The sequence below is a fragment of the Canis lupus genome, chromosome 11 (genome assembly GCF_011100685.1).
Source record: "Canis lupus familiaris isolate Mischka breed German Shepherd chromosome 11, alternate assembly UU_Cfam_GSD_1.0, whole genome shotgun sequence".
Taxonomy (NCBI): domain Eukaryota; kingdom Metazoa; phylum Chordata; class Mammalia; order Carnivora; family Canidae; genus Canis; species Canis lupus.
The window spans coordinates 50,562,378-50,582,794 of record NC_049232.1 but is presented as its reverse complement, the minus strand read 5'-3'; the positions used below and the strand labels follow the sequence as shown (position 1 = coordinate 50,582,794).

General features: G+C 46.8%; 1 protein-coding gene and 1 long non-coding RNA gene across 2 annotated transcripts in view; both read right to left on the bottom strand.

The window, feature by feature from the left end:
• Positions 1-506: 506 nt before the first annotated feature.
• Positions 507-8,389, bottom strand: SPINK4 (serine peptidase inhibitor Kazal type 4). The gene is made up of 4 exons (XM_038552599.1): positions 8,239-8,389; positions 3,582-3,622; positions 2,092-2,204; positions 507-647 (listed from the first exon to the last, which is right to left on the bottom strand). The coding sequence occupies exons 1-4, from the start codon at positions 8,297-8,299 to the stop codon at positions 575-577; spliced, it is 288 nt and encodes a 95-aa protein (XP_038408527.1). The 5' UTR covers positions 8,300-8,389; the 3' UTR covers positions 507-574.
• A 9,417-nt stretch (positions 8,390-17,806) lies between these two features.
• Positions 17,807-20,417, bottom strand: part of LOC119874047 — a 42,641-nt gene continuing 40,030 nt past the window's right edge. The window contains exon 5 of the long non-coding RNA XR_005366420.1: positions 17,807-18,458. This is a non-coding gene — a long non-coding RNA (uncharacterized LOC119874047). The remainder of the gene's footprint in view (positions 18,459-20,417) is intronic.

Here is a 20,417-nt window from a genome sequence, read left to right as displayed (position 1 = left end):
CAAAAGAACAGAACAGGGTCCGGAAGTCATCCTGCTATGGGTGGCCAAGGTGCAGGGGGACACTCAAAGTCTTGGGGTTACAGACCTACGTCAGTATTTTAACAAGTAATTCAGATATACTGTGCATACTACCTAAATATCAGCCACAGCAGTATCCACATGTGTGTAAAACTTGGGGTGCTGGTGCAGCCCAGGGGGAAGGTCATGAAGGGTGTAGGACTTTCCCAAAGGCTGGGTGCAGCTCTCTGGCAATGGCAGACGGTACAGATGTCACCTAGGTTCTTGACCTTAGTGACAAGCAGGCTGGGACAGATATGCCCACTGGGGACGGAGGCTGACTTCTTGAAGAAGCAGAAGAGACCTGGGACCTCTAGGGAAATGTGACAGGATTGAGGAGCACTGGAGTGATGGAGAAGACATCAGATTTAAGTATAGGGAAGTCAGGGCAAATGCCCACCACCACCAACCACTTCCCCAGAGTCCCCAAAGACACTGGCTCACTTGGCTGAGTTGGGCTGGATCTTTTATTCATGTCACATCCTCCACTCCCACCATTGTTCTCTAGCCCAAGACTTCATGGCTTAAGAGGCTGCGATGAGGGTCCACATTTGCCATCCTTCACGATCTGGATGTCGTGTTTGGTTTTCCTAGGATCACAGGAGGCAGATATGAGGCCCATCTCATCAGGTACTGGAACAAACCCTTCAAGGGACCCTGCCTGGTCCAGTCTATCCAGACACCCTGCTGAGCCCTCCCCACTTCCCCCCACTCAGTGTAGGCATAGGGCAGGTCGGGGGATCCCTGGGCACATCGTTCTACAGCTTTTCCCTCTTGCACATCCTCCTGCAGGACATCTGGAATGTTGTCTGACGGCTGCTGAATCTGTCTCCAGCCCTGACTCTGTCTTGAACTCTAGCCACACCTCAACCAGGCTACCCCAAAGGCTCAGCCGTCCACAGACCTCATTGCCCTCCACAAACCATCTAGATCCCCACTGCCCCCCAGCTCAGTTAGGAAAATCTTGCTGCTCTCCTGCCTCTCTGTCCAGAATGCTGTGGCTTCTGAAGACTGTCTTCTCTCCATGATCTCACTTAGCTCTGGCCCACTTCAAGGGTTTTTGTTTTTTTAAAAAGATTTGATTTATTTATTCATGAGAGACACAGAGAGAGAGGCAGAGACACAGGCAGAGAGAGAAGCAGGCTTGTCACAGGGAGCCCAATGCAGGACTTGATCCCTGAACTGGGATCATACCCTGAGCTGAAGGCAGACGCTCAACTGCTGAGCCACCCAGGCATCCCCTCAAGGGTTTTATGAACGAAGAAAGGAGATCAATTAGGTGATGAGACATACCAACATCTTGTTCTGGCCCTTTTCGCCTCTCAAGACTCATTTCTTGCCTCTCTCTACCCTCCTTTAAACTTTATACTCCAGCATATCCAATTTCTTATATTTTCTCAAATCCAAACTTTTCTTTCCCTTCCAGACCTTTCCAAACTCCTCTCACTACTTGGAATTACCTTTCCTTGGTCTTTCCTTTTCCAAGCTAGTTTCAACTTATTTTTCAGAGCTAAGCTGGAAAGTCTTCCCTGCCCTTGTCCTTGCCTTGCACTCACAGTATCCTGGGTACACCCATCTGAGCCTTGAGCAATCTATGCTACAGTTGGCTGACCATTAGCTTGCCTTCCTCCTTAGACTACCATATGCCCTGGAATGCAGGGATGCTGTTTGGCTTACGCCCTCTTATATCCCCAGTGCCCAGCATATAGTAGATGCTCAATAAATAATTGTTGGCTGGAGGAATAAATGAACAAATGAAGTCACCTAGTCAGTCAGAGGCAGAATAAGGGGAAGAACCTGGGGTTTCTGCACCCCACCCCTCACTCCCTTACTAGCTGAGGCCTTATACTTGGAACCATGTGCCTTCTCTGAAATAGACTTGGGCTGATTCTGTTAGGGGCAATGTCAGACGACTCTTCTCAGGCCAAGGGTATAAATAAGAGGCAGATCAAGTTTTGCTCTCTTTACACTTGGAATGCACCAGAGATAAGGCCCCCCCAAGCAAGCTGAGGGGAAGGTGTAGGGTAGACTTACATCCGAGTCAAGCAGACCTGGCATTCATTGTCATATGTGACGCCATCAGTGCCACAGACCGGGTTGGATGTCTGGGCACAGACTGGAGATTCCCCCATGTGCTCACAGATGGGCTGTGAAAGAGAGGGAGAGGTGAAGGGCACGCAGTGATTCAGAGGCAGCGAGAAGGGACCCAGGGACTTTGCTTGGAGTCAGGGGCTCCAGGGAAGAGCCAGATTCAAGAAGGCCCCAGTGTTGGTCCAACAGGCATGAAACTAACCATTCAGGGCATCTCAACATGTTTGCTTAGGTGTGTGTGTAGTACTAGGCATATGGCTGTGGCTCTGTACACACATCTGCTGAACACAGGTCTGTGGGCATCCAAGTATATGTCTGTGTTTATGTCTATCGAATGAGTTTATGCCCTCAAGCTCCTGGGGGTGGGTTCACACACTCTTCAGAGGATCTAACTAGAACTTCTCTTGCTGGTCTCTGTGAGGACTCCAGGAGACAGAACCACCCAGCATTCCCAGGGGGCCCCTCCATTGTGAGAGCTCCTCCACTCACCCTGGCCAACATGACCCATTGGGCCCCTGGTGTGGGATGGCTGGAGAAATGGGACAGGGCTTGAGACTTAAATGAGGCTAGTCTGAGAGAGTTTCAGGGCAGGCCCCAGGTCAGGACTGGGTCGAAGAGTGGGACAGGATGGGGTGAGAGAGGCAGTGTGGGGTGGTGGTCATGAGACCAAGAGCCTGACTTCTGTGCTGATGAGTGAAGTTGTGAGAGCTATCTCCACTCTCAGAACCTCAGTTTCCTCCTCTGTAAACACTGTAAATGAATAATAGTATTCTTTTAATGTACGGTTAATTGAAACCATGTATCATCTGGCACAATAATAGGTTTGGGTCTGATGGGCTGACAGTGCAGATGTGGCAGCTGCTGGATGGGAAGGTGGCTTTGAGCCTCCTTGTTCACCTAGGTGAAGGTTGGGTTGAGGGTCTCAAGGAGGCAAGCCCCACTGCCTTGGGGATATCAGACCCAGGACCAAAGTAGAATCAGGGGTTCAGACTTGGTGTCTTTCCTTCAGAGTGAAGGGTTGGATGGACGATGGCGTGTGGTTGGGGGAGGCTGGACCACATCAGAGGGCCAGGGTACCTCTGGCCTGAACCCCATGGCCTGTCCCTCTTCACTACACAAAGCAGAAAGTGCACTCAGTCCTGCTCAGCCTGGGCAGGGGATCTTGCTGCTGGCAGGGATATTGGAAACCAGGTTGGGACAGATCTCTCAAGGTTCTGGAAACCAAGTTTGAGACCTTGGTGAAGAGGCTTGGCCAACTCAGTATGGAAGGCTTAACCTAGGGAGCATGCAATCTCAGGAGGCTACACTAGCCACTTTGAAGCCATCAGAGTTATTTGAGTAGAAGCATAAGACAAATGCTGGTTTCTTAGCATGGATGCAGAAGGAAGGCCAGGACAGCAGCCCAGGGCCAAAACTAGAAGCAGCTGCCTTACCATTCTTGGGGAAATGACCTTTACCGCAGACACTGGCACTTCTGAAAGGCAAAAAAGGAAGAGTGAGGTGATGATGGCTCTAGGCAACTGGTCTGGGGTCTGAGGACTGCTTTAGGAAACCTGTCCCAGAAAAAAAAAAAGGAAACCTGTTCCAGCTACCACCCAGTCTGGAATTCCTTAAGGAAATGTATTGAGTCACCAGACGGCGGGGAATCCCAGAAAACTGTTGTGACCTTGGGTTGCTAGAATAGAGACAGAAGATCTAGAGTTAGGGAGGTGACAGTCCAGCCTGATTCCACTGGGATTGTTATGGCCCATATGATTATCAAAATAATTCAGTTACTATGGGCCAAACATTGAGAATACATGATCTTAAATACTCTTCACAGCTCTCTCACTGTTCTGTACAAGCAAGGGGGCAGTGGTGGATGCCGCCATCTGCTACACACATCCTGCCCTCAGGTAGAACCAAGGTGCTCATTTCCTCAGCTGCCGGGAGTATTAGCCACTCACAGCAAGTCCTTTCCTAGAAATTACTCTTAGAGAACAGAGTGCCTCACCCATGGTTGCATCTCCTACCCAGGAACAGACCATATCCAATGACAAGTGGATATTGATACAATGACCAGAATCCTTCATCTCTATTAAACAGTTCTGAAAGGCCACCCCAGATCCAAAGCTCCCAGTAGGGTCATTGGAGGCTTCTGTTGTACTGCATCACAACTTTCCCCATCTTTGTGTGTGTATCCCATGAGCACCCCCCAAGACACCAAATGCGAGCCTGAGTCTGAAAGAGGCTCAGAAGTTAAAGCCATACGGTTTGTTAAGGACTGAGCTGGGATTGCACACAGATCTGTCACTCCCTAGCCTGGTTCTTTTCATATACACAGTTGTGCATTTCAGCTCTTCCAAGTCTAGGTGCCCCTGCTCACAGGATGTGAACAAACTGATGTGACTGGTGAATATGACAGGTGGATGAGGAACAGAACCACATCTAATGCCACAGGTGGAAGGAAAAGTGTCGATGTAAATGGGTGAAGGGCAGGACGCTTCCTGAAGTCTCTTAAGGGCTGTTCAAGGGGCCAAGGTCTTCTCAACCTCACAGGGCAGAGCCCATTCTTGCGAGGAGGCTGCAGGGAGGCAGGTTTGTGTTCCAGAATTTTCTCCGTGGAAACTGCTTCAATGAAGGAACTGTCTCCAGAAATAGTTCTCCCTCACTGGAGGTGTGCCTACTGCTGCAGTTTTAGCTTTTCCTGGGGTTGCTATTATAAGAGATTTCCAAGGTAGAGAGGGAGAAGGGAATTGAGATGAAGTGACCTCTGATAGGCTATCTAAGCTTGGCACTGAGGCATTAAGATGCAAACCCAACCTTGTCACCGCATGCTCAAAACCCATGATTATGAAACTAGAAATGAGAAATTATCCAAATGTCCTTCAACAGAATGGGTAAACTATGATATATGTACACTGGGATGCACCTCAGCAATAAAACAAGCAAACAACTGATCTATCCAGCAACATGGCTGGATCTCAAAACACGCTGAGCAGAAGAAGCCAGACACAAGGCTACATGCTATTATGAAAGGCACCGTAGGCCAAGGTCAAGGACAGCTTGGGGATAAATACAACTTTCTATGTGACATTCTAGAACAGGCCAAACTCATTTATGGTAGGAAAAAAAGCAGTGATTGCCTCAAGAGTGGGGAAATGGAAGGGACTGACCAGCATGAGGGAAGTTTCTGGAGTATAGGAAACATTTTTTGTTCTTTGTTTTTTTAATTTTTATTTTAACTAGGCTCCACACCCAACATGGGGCTCAAACTCACAATCCTGAGATCAAGAGTTGCATGTTCTACTGACTGAGCCAGCCAGGCACCCCAGAAATGTTTTTTTATCTTGATAGAGGTTTGGGTTACACGGGTACGTGCACTGTCAAAATTAATTGAGTATGACTCATTGAGTGATAAGATTTGTTTATTTAGTGGTACATGACTGTTAGGGGATGAAAGAGCACTAAAAAGGGGCACCTGGGTGGCTCAGTGGTTGAGTGTCTGCCTTCAGCTCAGGTCATGATCCCAGGGTCCTGGGATCGAATTCTGCATCAGGCTCCCTGCAGGAGCCTGCTTCTCCCTCTGCTTATGTCTCTGCCTCTCTCTCTCTGTCTCTCATGAATAAATAAATAAATAAATAATATATTTTTTAAAAGACAAAAAGCACTAAAAAAATGTAAAGGCCTTCCGTGGCTCTTTGTGATAACTGAGCTACTTCATCCTATTAGGGCCCTGCATGAGCTCATAACAAACTTGCTCCTGGACTTACTTCCTAGTACATCTCCCCATGTTCCTATGCCTCTCAGCTCTTCCAGGACAGACTGTGCTTCAGCCTGTACTGTGTCTCTCTACCTGAAGTGTCCTTCTCCCCCTTCTACTGATTTTATCTTCATTTCAAGGCTTAGATGCTACTTCCCCATGAAGCCTTCCCTGATGTCCCCTAGGGTTTCCTGAGCAGACCCAGATTTAGGCTTCAGTTTTTGTCCATTTGGGCTGCTATAACAAAATACTATAAACTGGGGATCTTATAAACATTTCTCACAGTTCTAGAAGCTGGGAAGTCTAAAGTCATGGCACTGACGGATTTGGCATCTGGTGAGGGCCCTCTTCCCAGTTCATAGCTCGTACCTTCTCACTGTGTCCTCACATGGTAGAAGGAGCAAGGGAACTCTCTGGGGTCTCTTTTGTAAGGGCACTAATCGCATTCATGAGGGCTGTACCCTCATGACCTAGTCCTCTCCCAATACCATCACCTTGGGGATTAGGATTTCAACATGAATTTTGGGGACCACATCATAGCATCTTCTTTCATATCACCACATACTGTCCCACTCACTGGGTCACTCTTGCCTCCCTACGGACCTGAGTTCCTTGGGGTTCCTATATTTCTGCCTCCATGCAGCAATGCCCCCCACAGAGTGGGTGTTCAGGAACTGACCAACTAACGTGCATTGTTGGGAGGAGGAGTTCAGAAGCCTGTGGTATCAGAACTTTTTCCTGGAGGATGTGGGAACAGGTTGCATTTACTCTCAGGCTGCCCTTGACCCCTGTCCTCAGGCCAGGCAGGAATCTGAAACGGGCACAAGGACTCTTCAGGATAGGCCTCCTCAGTGTTCCCAATAGGAAAACTGCTAAGGGAATGGATGCCAAGCTGGGAGTAAGCAGGCTATGCTGGGCCAGAGCCCCCAGACCCATTCTCTGTTGCCCTAGCCCCTAGGACTATGTCCTCAGGGAAATGAGAGTGGACCATAAGGTCAGTAGCTGTCCAGAGGGGGTCCTAAGTAGTCTCCCTGCTTCGCCCTGTAGTCTGTTCTCAGCATAGCAACTGGAGTGATCCTTTTAACACAACTCTGCTCAAAATACTTCAGTGTCTCCCATTTCATTCAGAGGGAAAGCCAAGTTCTCATATTGGCCTTACATTACTCAGTATGGTTCCTAGTTGCCTCTATCATCTCTTCTCCCGTTGCTCTGCACCCTGCGTCTCATTCCCTTCCTGCCACACTGGTCTCCTTGCCATACCTCAAACACTCCAGCCGTCCTCCTGCCTCAAGGCCTTTGTACTGTCCGTTCCCTCTGTCCAAAACCCTCTCCTCCCAGATATCCACACGGCTCACTCCCTTCCCCGCTTCAAGCATTGTTCTAGGAGAGAACCCCCTGATTTAGCACTGCAGCCCCCTCTTCACCCTGCCCAATATTTCTTCTTCAGCCTCTATAACATTCTAACATTGTACCTATCTTATTGTCTATTCCCTTCCATCCTACTCCATTGGATTGAAGCTCCATCAAGGTAGTTCTCTTTATGTTTGCTCACTGATACGTCTTAAGGGCCCAGAACAATGCCTGATACACAGTAGATGTGAGACCACAGAGGTGATCCAGGCCCTAAGGAGGCCCTACTCCAGCATGTGTCCAGCCTGGGACAAAGGCTACCGTTCCTCACACAGCTGCTGTCCATCCCACAAGCATAGGCTGTCACAGCAGATAGGACCTCAGAGGACCAAGGCCAGGCTTCCTTCAGCACCTACTACCTTGCAGCCAGCAGATTTACCTGTCTCTCCTGAGACAGGCCTGCTCCCTGCTGCTTCCCAGATCTCTCACCAAGTAGTTGCTTAGAGTAGCAAGGTACTCTAGTGAGTAGCAAGGTACTCTTTTTTTAAAGATTTTTATTTATTTATTCATGAGACACACACACACACACACACACACACACACACACAGAGGCAGAGACACAGACAGAGAGAGAAGCAGGCTCCATGCAGGGAGCCCAACGTGGGACTCGATCCCGGGTCTCCAGGATCAGGCCCTGGGCTGAAGGTGGCGCTAAACCGCTGAGCTACCCGGGCTGCCCAGCAAGGTACTCTTAGTGAGCTAGATGGATTTCCTATTCCATAGCTGGAAAAACAGAGGCCCCAAGAGGAAAGGGGCTTTTGTAATTCTGGGCCAGAGTCAGGATTTGAACCCAGGTCCCACCACAATGGAGAGGTACAGAAAGAAGTTCTATGCAGAAAACCAAGACGTCACAGGATGCACCAGACTCTGCCTCTGCCCCCACCACAAGCTTATCTACCAACACCAAGTCACAGAGAATCCAGGCTCTGTCCACTCACCTCTGTCCACAATGAGAAGGGTGGCCACGGCCAGGGCGACCACCCACAGGCGGACAGCCATGCTGATCCTGGGCTGATGTGGTCCGAGCTAGCAGGGGTCTGGGTCAGGGCAATGATTGAGGCCTGTTTATAAGGCTGATCCTCACTCTTATCTTATCTAGGGCCAGATGGAGAGGCCGGGAGTGGCATCAAGTTAATATCTGCACCATGGCACCAGAGATGCTAAGCTTGTGGTGGCCTGGGGCTGTGCCCATGGGGCTGGCATATTTCCAGAGTGAGGAGAAATTTGGACAACCTACAGAGCTGCCACCAATCTGAGGGCTGGAGCAAGAGGGAGAGGGAAATTGAAGTAGAAAAAGAGAAACCAAGTCAAAAAGACAGAAAGGAGAGACAGGCAGATCAGAAGGAAAGAGAAACAAAAAGAAAAGCAGCAACTGAAAGGGGGCGGAAGGCAGAGAAAGGGGCTGGAGCCATGGGCGACTTTGCAAGTGCCTTCACCAAACAACTTTGTGACTGTCAAAAAGACATTCTCCTTAACTAGGTGTCAGTTTACCCATGCACAACATAGAGATGGCAGTTCTGACTCTGTCTCCCTCCTGAGGCTGCTGTGAAGAGGACAGTGGGGACAGCGGATGAGAAAACATTTTGCAGAGGATGAAGTGAGGTGTAAATATAAATAGAAATGGTTCTTTTCAGGATGCCTGGGTGGCTCGGTTGAGCATCTGCCTTCGGCTCGGCGTGATCCCGGAGTTCAAGGATAGAATCCCACATCGGGTTCCCTGCTCCTTGGGGAGCCTGCTTCTCTCTCTGCCTATGTCTCTGCCTCTCTCTGTGCGTCTCTCATGAATAAATAAGTAAATAAATAAATGGTTCTTTTCATGTCTTTTTCCCCCCTTACTATGAAAGGGCACAATTGATATGGGGAGGAGAAGGGGGGAAGGTAAAATAAAACATAACGGTGACTTCCTCGCTCCTGGGTGGCTCAGTCAGTTAGGCATCCAACTCTTGGTTTTAGCTCAGGTCATGATCTCAGGGTCATGAGCTCAAGCCCCCATGTCGGGCTCCATGCTGGATATGGAGCCTGCTTGAGTTTCTCTCTCCTTTTCCCTCTGACCGCCCCCCACCCCATGCTCTCTCTGTCTCTAAAAAAAAAAAAAAAAAAAAAGATGCCCTCATGCTTTGCATATATTATGTGCCTTTTGCATTTTAATGGGCTAAATACAGACAAGATTCTTTTCAAGAAAAATGAAAATATATATATCAGATATTTGGTTATCTGCTTTCAAAGACTTTCTGATTTATAAACAGAATAATAAAATTTTATTTATATATGCATTTCTCTGATTAATTTAGATCAGTGATTTTTAGCTCCATTTACAGACTCAATTTCCCTGGGAAGAATTTAAAACTACAGACACTGAGTCTCTAAAATACGTAAATCTAAGTTTCAATGTTTTTAAAATTATTTTTATTTTGAAAGATTTCAAGCCTATAGGTAAGTTGTAAGAAAATTAAATGAATCGGGGTGCCTGGGTGGCTCAGTCGGTTAAGCTCTCAGGTCATGTTCTCAGGGTCCTGGGATCGAGCCCCGAGTTGGGCTCCCAGCTCAGCTGGGGTTCTGCTTCTCCCTCTGCCTCTGCCACTCCTCCTAGCTTATGTATGCCTCTCTCTCACTTTCTCTCTCTCAAATAAATAAGTAAATTCTCAACAACAACAACAACAACAAAAGATAAATTAGTTAATTGGAAAGATTCTTATTTGAGAGTAGACCCTTTGGGGGCTTCAGGGAGCTAGCCAGTCACCCCTACAAACTAATGGAGGCCAGGCCTGTAGCCAAGCCCAGCCTCAGATCTATGACTCACCTCCTGCCCCTCCTCAGGAAACACACAGGCCCACAGATGCCTCTAAGGCAGGTGGCAGCTATCCCTCCATTGCTTACCCACACAGAACAAATATTTAATGATGACTTCCTGCCCTAGAGCAAAAACATTTCATAAAGGGTGGGGAGGTAAATTTAAAGGTCACCTAGGTCCTGTCTACCACTTCTCACACCTTCCTACAGCAGCCCCACCACAAAGTCATTCAACTTTTAGGGATTTAGGGACTATCTACCAGTTTCATTGTTGAATGGCTTTGAACTGAGTTCTTCCTCATACAAGAGATCCATTTCCCCAAGACTCCCAAGATGGTTCCCAGCTCTGTCTCTAGCCTCCTGCATCTGCATACCTGCATGAGTCCCAGGTGAGCATCTCCAGGCTAAGCAGGTCCAGCCCTTTGCCTTCCCCCACCTTTCTGCCTGATGAAGTTCTTGGACCTCTGCATTTCTCATCTGGTCTGCCCACAGGTTTGTCTGCCTGTGATCCAGGTTAGAGTGAGAAGGGGACAGGGGAAAACAGATGAGTTCATCACCTCCCTTGTTTTTGGACCTTAGGCCTTTATAAATGTGGCAGAAATGTCTGCTGATGCTTCTAGCTTCTTCAAGGGACCAGGAAGCTTGAATTCTGCATCCTCTAAACTTCAGAGTAAAATCAAGGGCAGCCTGTGGGCCCTGGGCCCACCTACTATCCTCCCTGCCCAAAGTCTCTTTCTTTAGACAAACACCTCCTAGATTCACTCATAGTGACAAACTTCAAATCTGTCCTTCCACCAAAATACGAGCCTGACTCCTATATCCAACTGCTATTGGACAGCACCCCCTATAAATGTCAATGTACCCAAATATACCTCATGTATTTATCCAGAATCCATTCATTCACTCAACTGCATTTTATTCTATTTTATTACTTTATTTTTTAAGGTTTTATTTATTTATTCACAAGAGACACAGGGAGAGGCAGAGACATAGGCAGAGGGAGAAGCAGGCTTCCTGTGGGGACCCCGATGTGGGACTCAATCCTGAGACTCCGGGATCACGCCCTAAGCGGAAGGCAGACACTTAACCGCTGAGCCATCCAGGTGTCCCTTAACTGGGTTTTAATAAGCAGTTAAGCTCCATGTGTTGGACATAGCAGAGAATAAGTCAGACACAATTCTTGCCCTCAAGCAGCTTGTCATTAAGTGGGTGACTGGTACCAAATGAGCAGCAGAGCTGTATCATCACCATCAGAATAAGTTCTACAAATGAGACACACTCAGTGCTTTGGGAGGATCCAAGAATGACCTATCCATCTGGGAAGTCAGAGAAGGCCAAGGGGTGAGTGCCTGGGGCAGGCTGTAGCAAAGTGGAACAGTGTTGCAGATATAGGAAACAATGTGTGAGGGCCCAGAGGCAAGAAGAAGCTTGGCACTTCCAGAAAACAGAGAGGCCAACGCAGCTAAAGTGAGGTCACTAAATGGAGAGGGGCGTGCGGTGAGTCTGGAACCACCGGGGAGATCAGATCACTGCTTCTCACCCCACATCCCACGTTCCAGCAGTGGAATCCAGAAGCAGACTGTGTGACCTTGTTTGCCTTCCCTCTGAGTATATAGATTCTGCTTCCTATGTAGCTGTTGAATCATGTAAGCAAGAAGGAGTGAGTCCTCCAGAGATCTAGGGGAAGAGTTCACCAAAAGGAGGAACCACAGGGCCAAGGCCCTGGGACAGAAGCAAGCTTGGTATGCTCAGGAAGTAAATACCAAGGAGTTCATTGTGGTTAGAGTAGATTGGACATGGAGGTGAGTGGCAGGAGGAGAGGGCCAGCTCAAACTCCGCTCCCAGCCCGGACCAATTCATTGGGTGAACTTGAGTACATCCCTGCTTCTCTTGGGCTTGTAATGCTCTCTGGGAAATGGGCCCCCTGACATGTACCATCACCAGCCTGATTCCCAGGGCAATTGCGAGGACCCTAAAGAGGAGAGTGTGAGGTGAGATGTGTGCAGACACTGTGATGCCAAGGAAGCAGCTTGAGCGCAGATTCCTGGAAGCAGAGCAGAGGTCAAGCACTAAAAGCCGTAAGCATCTACGCAAATGCTAAGATCAGTACAATAAAGACAGAGATTCCCTAAAACTTGGCTCTGGCAGGGATGCTGGTAGTTCCTCCCTGTGTTGGCCCAGGGTGGAGTGAGGGCTGGGACATACGTGCTGGCTAATCCAACACTTCCCAGCCTCGCCCAGCAGCCTTCACACTTCTTGCTAAGCCTTGGACTGATACCCGAGTAATACAGCCCCTCCTTCATGATGACGATGCAGGATCCATTAGATCTGAGTCACGGGGCCCGCTGATGGGTGGAGGAAACAATGGCTTTGTTTGGTTTAAGGTGGATGAACTGAGCTCAAGCAGGTCTTGGGCTTGCCAGATGGCATGGCCAACACAGCCAGCCTGCTCCTGCACCATCTTTCCAGGGCCCCCAGCCCAAGTCCTGCTCCACCCTCCTCCAACCTCAAGTGCCCCCACCTGCCCGTCTACCTGCAATGAGCAGCCCAGGTGTGGGCACCCACTTCCAGGAGGCCTGGTCTGGACAGATCCAGGTCCAGAGCCTGTCCTGTCCTGGGCTTCTCAGCCACCTGACTCCATGTCCTAGGTCTGGCCACTTCCCATTGTGTCTGGTCCAAACTGCAGGGCCCTCACATAATGGCAGGGAAAGAAAAGGTCTCCCCTCTACTTCTTTAATTTATTTTTCTTGGGATCCCTGGGTGGTGCAGCGGTTTGGCGCCTGCCTTTGGTCCAGGGCACGATCCTGGAGACCGGGGATCCAGTCCCGCATCGGGCTCCTGGTGCATGGGGCCTGCTTCTCCCTCTGCCTGTGTCTCTGCCTCTCTCTCTCTGTGACTATCATATATAAAAATAAAAATAAAAATAATTAATTTATTTTTTATTTTTATATATTTTTAATAAATTTATTTTTTATTGGTGTTCAATTTACCAACATACAGAACCCTCTACTCCTTTAAAGGGAGACTTCATCTACATGTTTGGGATCTGACTCCAAGGAGGACTCAGTGATGGCGACAGACTGAAGTCATTCCTCTGTGGGAGCAGTCACCCTACTATTCAATGGACCCTTATTAAGCACCTACTGTTGGTCACAAGTCATTGTGCCAGGTCCTGGGATATAGAGATGAGGGACACATGAATCCCTATGCTCAAGACACTTGCAACTCACAAGTAATGGGGAGATGGAATGGACACATGGACACTGAGCACTTATAAATTTACAAAGGTATTTATAAAAGCCGGGGTCAGGGCAGTAATAGAAATGGTGATAGAGATATGCTACGGACATATGGCAGTATGTCCAAAAGTCAATTTGCTATCTGCTCTCCACCCAGAGATGCCCTACCTCCCCATGCCTCCATCCAGGTGGACAGCGCCACTATCATCCAGATGCCCCACGCAGACCTGGGCATCCCCCTGAACTCACCCTGACTTCTTCATTCTTATTGATTTCACCTCTTCCCCCTCTCTCATATCTATCACCTCTTCCACATTTCCTTTACCATTGTTTTAGTTTGGCCTCTATGACCTCTTGGCTTCATTAGTCATATTATCTCCCTGCTTCTGGTCTCACATCCTCTAACTTATCCTCCATACTTCTTCCAGAGCAATCTTTCTGAGATGCAAAAATAACCACATGATCCACTGCTTAAATAAATAATTATTATTTAATTATTATTAGTCCATTCAATTAATGTTATTTAAACTCTATTGACTTAAAGAATAAAACCAAATTCATTGGCATGGCATACACATTCTTCCATAACTGGGCTTTTGTCCTAACTTCATCTCTAGCCACTTAACCTTGAACTCTATAGAACCACCCACCAGGCTCTTATTCCTCCAGGTCTGCTCATGCACCGCGTCTGCTGACATACCCTCTACCACCTCCTTTGGGCTCTCTTCCTGGGTGCTCAGCCCTCCTCAGTTTGGGCACCTCCTCTGTACAGACATCTACCTCAACAGCACGTGTAATGTCCCATGGTCCTCTTTCTTGCTTATGCGACTATGATTATGTGTCCTATGATTTCCTTACAGAGAAGAATGGGAGAGTGTCCATTTTACCCCATGTCCCCTGTGCTCTGTGCAGCTCCTGGCACATGTGTGTTGACTATATAAATATATCCAGGACTGGTTGCAACCTCAGGATAGCAAAGAACCCGGTTCCAGATTCTGTCAGCTGGGCTCAAGGGCTTCAGAGAGCTGAGGACCAGGCTAGGCTCCAGTTGGCCCAGAGGATCCAGTAACTGACCACTCTATGCTGTGCCCATATGGCACTCTATTCCAAGAATCACATTTTTCTGGTTCTTGATCCATCTGTCGGGCCCCAAAGAACTCAGCATCTTCTCCAAGACCTAGATGTGCTGCGTTAGTCTAAAAGCTGTCCCAAGCCCATCAGCAGGACTCACAGATAGTGACTCAGTCAGTACCTGCCTTCTCTCTCAGTATGGAATTCCGGCTTGATTATCATCAGCCAGGAAGAATTTTTAGGTCAGTCTTCACTCTAGGAATGGCTTAAGATCACAGGAGACCTGGTTTTCTCTGGTCATCAACCATCCAAGGAATTCCATTCACAGGCATAGCTCAGAACTCGTGTTCTGAGCTTATATATGAGAAACAAAGGCTCATGAGACCCTCTATGTCCCATTTAAGAGCTCTGATGGTCTTTAGAAAAAAGACTATTATGTTAAGTGAAATAAGTCGGTCAGAGAAAGGCAAAAACCGTATGATTTCACTCATATGTGGGATTTAAGAAACAAAACAGATGAGCATAGGGGAAGGGAAGGAAAAATAAAAAAGTGAAAACAGAGAAGGAGGCATAAGAAACTCTTAGCTATAGGAATCAAACTGAGGGTGCTGGAGGGGAGGTGGGTGGGGGCAAGGGGTAACTGGGTGATGGGCATTAAAGAAGGCACCTGAAAAAAAAAAGAGGGGACCGGATATAATTATCATTGGATGTTATAGGCAATTGATGAATTACTAAATTCTACCCCTGAAACTAATAATACAGTATATGTTAACTAAATTGAATTTAAATTAAAAAAATTAAAGCTATAGTTTCTTATGGCCAAGTGCAATATCACACCACTCCAGAACCACTGTTAATTCAAATAGGGTCCACGACTTGCAAGCAGCAGAAACAGATTTTTGCCAACTTAAGCAGAAAATAGGAATTTTCCAGAAGAGTATATAGCTAACTTATGTTGGACTCACTCAGAAGCAGACCCTGAGATATTAAATTCCAAGTAGTTTTCTGGGAGGTGATACCGGGAAGCCCTGGTAGAGGAGTCAGTGAAGCAGGGAGAGAAGAGAACCGATAGTGTATATTACTGAGATTATCATTGTGGGAAACCAGGCCTCAGTCCCACCAGGATGGATGAGACCCTGTGTGGAATGTGGAATCCTTTTTTAGTTATGAGGGAGCTGGGGTGTACATCTCCCAACTCCCATCAGTCACTGGTTGAGAATGCTAGAGCCCTTAACTCCCTGGCACTAAGGGGCTGCCTCTCTCATGTCTCTGAGCATCCAGAGAAAGCCTGCAGCCAAAGGATTGCAGGGATTGTGGATGGAAATGCAGGTATGGGGAGGAACAGTGAGTGCCAAGGAGATGTGGGTAGAGCGCCGTATAATTCCATGTACATGAAGTTCTACAACAGGCAAAGCTTATTTATAGTGGCAGAAACAGATCAGTGGTTGATCTGGTAAGGTGTAGGAAAGAACTGAGGAAACTTTCTAGAGCAATGGAAGTGTTCTATATATTGTTTAGAGTGATAATTGCACTGATGTACACAATTGCCAAAATTAATGTTAAACATTTATTTTTTATTTAATTTTTTTAAAGATTTATTTATTTATTCATGAGAACACAGACTGAGAGAGAGAGACAGAGACACAGGCAGAGGGAGAAGCAGGCTCCTTGCAGGGAGCCTGATGCTGGACTCGATCTCAGATCCCGGGACCATGACCTGAGCAGAAGGCAGGCACCCAACTGCTGAGCCACCCAGGTGTCCCAACATTTATTTTTTAGGGATCCCTGGGTGGCGCAGCGGTTTAGTGCCGCCTTTGGCCCAGAGCATAATCCTGGAGACCCAGGATCGAATCCCACGTTGGGCTCCCTGCAAGGAGCCTGCTTCTCCCTCTGCCTGTGTCTCTGCCTCTCTCTCTGTGTGTGTCTCTCATGGATAAATAAATAAAATATTTTTAAAAAAATAAAAAAACTTTTTAAAAAGGCATAGCATATGGAATATGGTCAATGGTATTGTAATAGCATGATATGATGACAGACGGTAGCTATTCGTGTAAGTAAAGCATGATATATAGAGTTGTCTAATCACGATGTTGCCCACCTGAAAACGATGTAACATTGTGTGTCAACTTCAATAAAATTTTTTTAAAAAGCTATGTTGTGAGATCACCACACACTCGCCAAGATGGCTAAAACAAGAAAAATAGGCAATATCAAGTATTGGCAAAGATTTGGAACAAGCGGAATCCTTAAGAAAACAAACCCGAAAAACCAACCTGAATTATGCCTCAATTTTGAATTGCTACCACCAGGTGGCAGTGGTGTCTAATTCCTAAGAGTTCAACTGTAAAGCTTGTGTAATGACTTAAGATTCGCAAATCATTCTATTTGTGATTGCTCTTGAAAGCATGAGACATTGTTTTGGGGGCATGTATTTTTTATTTCAATCAATAGTATCCTGCTGGAGGTTTCTTTCTGTTCCTTACTCCCCCCCCCCCCAATTCAGCACTGTGTTTTAAAGATTAGGGACGCCTGGTGGCTTAGTGGTTTGGTGCCTGCCTTTGGCCCAGGACGTGACCCTGGAGTCCTGGAATCAAGTCCCACATTGGGCTCCCTGCGTGGAACCTGCTTCTCCCTCTGCTTGTGTCTCTGCCTCTCTCTCCTTCTGTGTCTCTCATGAATAAATGAATAAAATCTTAAAAAAAAAAAATCTATGTTGTGTATATCTAGTTCGCTGCTCCTTACTGTGAGAGAATAGTCCAGTGATGGATGCCTCACTGTATCCAACACTTCAACCATCACAAATAATTTTGCGATATTTTATCCTCTTACATATCTCTTCATGGACCTGTGCAAGAGTTTCTCTAATTGCATGGCCAGGAGTGGGATCCTCCTCATCTCTACTCACTATTTATTTATATCTTTTTATCTCCTTCTACTTAGTAAATTCCGCCAATTTTTTTGTGTTAAAACAAATTTTAAATTAGGGGAAATATTTACTATGAGTCATTTTATTTCTACAGAGCTCTTTGCAAAACACATCCCTTTATTCGTGATGTGATTTAAGCTTACAAAATGGTATTGTTGACTAAGACTTGGACCATCATATTGATGATCACAGATTTTTCTACTATGGAATAAACTTTCCCCAATTCTTTGCTGTGAAATAGCTGAGTTTAAGCAACATCCTAAATTTTAAATTAAAGGTGATATTTCAGAACAACATTTAAAACAAGGTTTCTCAGGGCGCCTGTGTGGCTCAGTCTGTTAAGTGTCTGCCTTTGGCTCTGTCATGATCCCAGGGTCCAGGGATAGTCCCATATCGGGCTCCCTGCTCCATGGGAGTCTGCTTCTCCCCCTCTCTCTGCCTGCCACTCCCCCTGCTTGTGTTCTCTCTCCCTCCCTCTCTCTCTCTCTCTCTCTCTCTCTGTCAAATAAAGCAAGGTTTCTCAGTGGTGGCACTATTGACATTTTGGCCTTCTAATTCTTTGTAATAAGGAGCAGTCCTGTGCATCAGAGGATGTTTAGCACTCTCCCTGGTCACTACTTAGTAGATGCCAGTCACTCTTCTCCCCAGTTGTGACGACCAAAAATGTCTTCAGACGTTGTCAAATGTCCAATGATTGGGGTAGAGTCCCATCTAGCTGAAAACCACTAGAACCACTACTTTGAGGTAAATGAACTGTGGGATTCACTTGGGGTCTTTTTGGGATTCACTTGGGATTCACTTTTTCCAGTATCTGCCTTTCTTTTTTTCCAGTTTATTTCAACCCTAATCTCAGTTACAGACTTGTTGTATGTGATCCCTTTTAAAATGTCCCCCACTTGCTTCGTGGCTATAGTAAAGCTCTTCCTGAAGATACTTACTGGAGCCCTTAGCCTTTTAGGGGACTGAGGTCCAGGCAGTCCTCCAGGTTCTCTTTTCTCTGGGTTTTCTGGTCTCCTTCTCAGCCATTATGATACATCAGAGGAGGAAGAGGGAGTTCCCCGACCTGGGAATCCAGAAGAGGAAGGACAGCTCCACTGTGGTTGATATGACCTTAGAAGTTTGATGACTCAGTCTGCAAGGAGAACAAACAAGGAAGTCTCTCTTTTCAGCTCTCATATCCTCTCTTCTCACAAGGAGCTATTATCTCTAGCTCTCCCATATAACTTAGTTTTTATCTACAATCCTTAGATGAATACTCCGCGTGACGACCGTCCCTGTATTTCTCAGCACACTAACCCTATTAGATGCTTCTGAGGAAAGTTTTCTGTGGTCAAATAAGTAATGGTCATCTTGCCTACTGGATCCCTCTCTTGGACGCTGGCAATGACCATCAGTTTATTAAAGGCTTTGAGAAGCTCTTTAGATGTCTATCCTTTTTTTAAGATTTTATTTTTAGGGGGACTATGGGTGGCTCAGTCAGTTAAGTGTCTGTCTTTGGCTCAGGTCATGATCCCACAGTCCTGGAATCAAGCCCCACATGGGGCTCCCTGCTCAGCAGGGGAGTCTGCTTCTCCCTCTCTCTCTGCTGCTCTGCCTGCTTGGGCTCTCTCTCACTCTCTCTCTAAAAATCTTGAAGATTTTATTTATTTATTCACAAGAGACACACACACACAGAGGCGGAGACAGGCAGAGGGAGAAGCAGGCTCCGTGTAGGGAGCCTGATGTGAGACTCGATCCCAGCACCTGGGGATCACGACCTGAGCCAAAGGCAGATGCTTAACCACTGGCCTACCCAGATGCCCCTACATAAAATCTTTTAAATAAATTTTTTATTTTTAGGAACGCCTGGGTGGCTCAGTCAGTTGAACGTTGAACTCTTGGTTTTGCCTCAGGTTATGATCTGAGGGTCATGGGATGGAACCCTGTATGGGGCTCCGTGCTCATTAAGGAGCCTGCTCGAAATTCTCTCTCCCTATCTCTTTGCCCCTCCCACCATTCACATGCTTTCTATAAATATATTTTTATTATTTTTTTTAATTTTTATTTATTTATGATAGTTACAGAGAGAGAGAGAGGCAGAGACACAGGCAGAGGGAGAAGCAGGCTCCATGCACCGGGAGCCTGACGTGGGATTCGATCCCGGGTCTCCAGGATCGCGCCCTGGGCCAAAGGCAGGCACCAAACCGCTGCGCCACCCAGGGATCCCATGCTCTCTATAAATAAATAAATAAATAAATAAATAAATAAATAAATAAATAAAATCTTAAAAAATATATTTTCTTTTTAAGTAATCCCTAAGTAAGTTGGCTTTACTATGTTTTCCACACTCCAAGGACACCATTCGTACCCTATGCATGTGGAACCCTATGTTGTTCCTCAAGGACAAGGCTAGTTCTTGTTCAACTTGTTTCTCAGCAGCCCACTACAGTGGCCCAACCTAACCCTGACTGGAACACTAAGAACTTCCCATATCTCCACAGCAGGTGTTCAGGACAACTGGATTCATTGTAGGAACCCCATTCCTACAGGTAGACCTCATCAGAGCGTTTCCTGCCTCACCACTCCTACTCTTTTTTTTTTCTGAAGATTTAATTTATTTATTTAAGAGAGGGAAAGAGAGAGAGAGAGAGAGAGAGGGAGAGAGAAAGCATGACCAGGGGAAGGGGCAGAGGGAGAAGGAGAAGCAGGCTCCCACTGAGTAAGGAGCCTGTTGTGGGACTCAATCCCAGGACCCTGGGATCATGATTTGAGAGGAAAGCAGAGACCAATGGAGCCACACAGGTGCCCCTCCCACTCTTCTTTGAAGAAAGAGTTAACTCAGAGAGTGATGTGCTGAGGTTCCGGACACTAATCAGGCCAACGCATATCTAGAGGCAAATTCCTTGGCTGGGACTTACCAGGGTCAGTCTGACTTGTTTCTGATAGGGAATAGAACATGATGTATGTGTTCTCTTAAAAAACCAAATAAAATTCTGGCTACAAAAGTAATTCATGCTCATTGCAGAGAAATTAAAAAATAAAGAGAAATGTAAAGGAAAAAATAAATACCCTAATCCCACTACATAAAGGCAACGTTACATTTTGGTGAATT

Excerpts from the sequence above, each read along its gene's own strand:
- SPINK4 (XM_038552599.1), bottom strand. The coding sequence starts at position 8,299 with ATGGCTGTCCGCCTGTGGGTGGTCGCCCTGGCCGTGGCCACCCTTCTC. Across the intron at positions 3,623-8,238 it reads CCTTCTCATTGTGGACAGAG|AAGTGCCAGTGTCTGCGGTA; the intron begins GTGAGTGGACAG and ends TTTGCCTTTCAG. Across the intron at positions 2,205-3,581 it reads AGGTCATTTCCCCAAGAATG|CCCATCTGTGAGCACATGGG; the intron begins GTAAGGCAGCTG and ends TCTCTTTCACAG.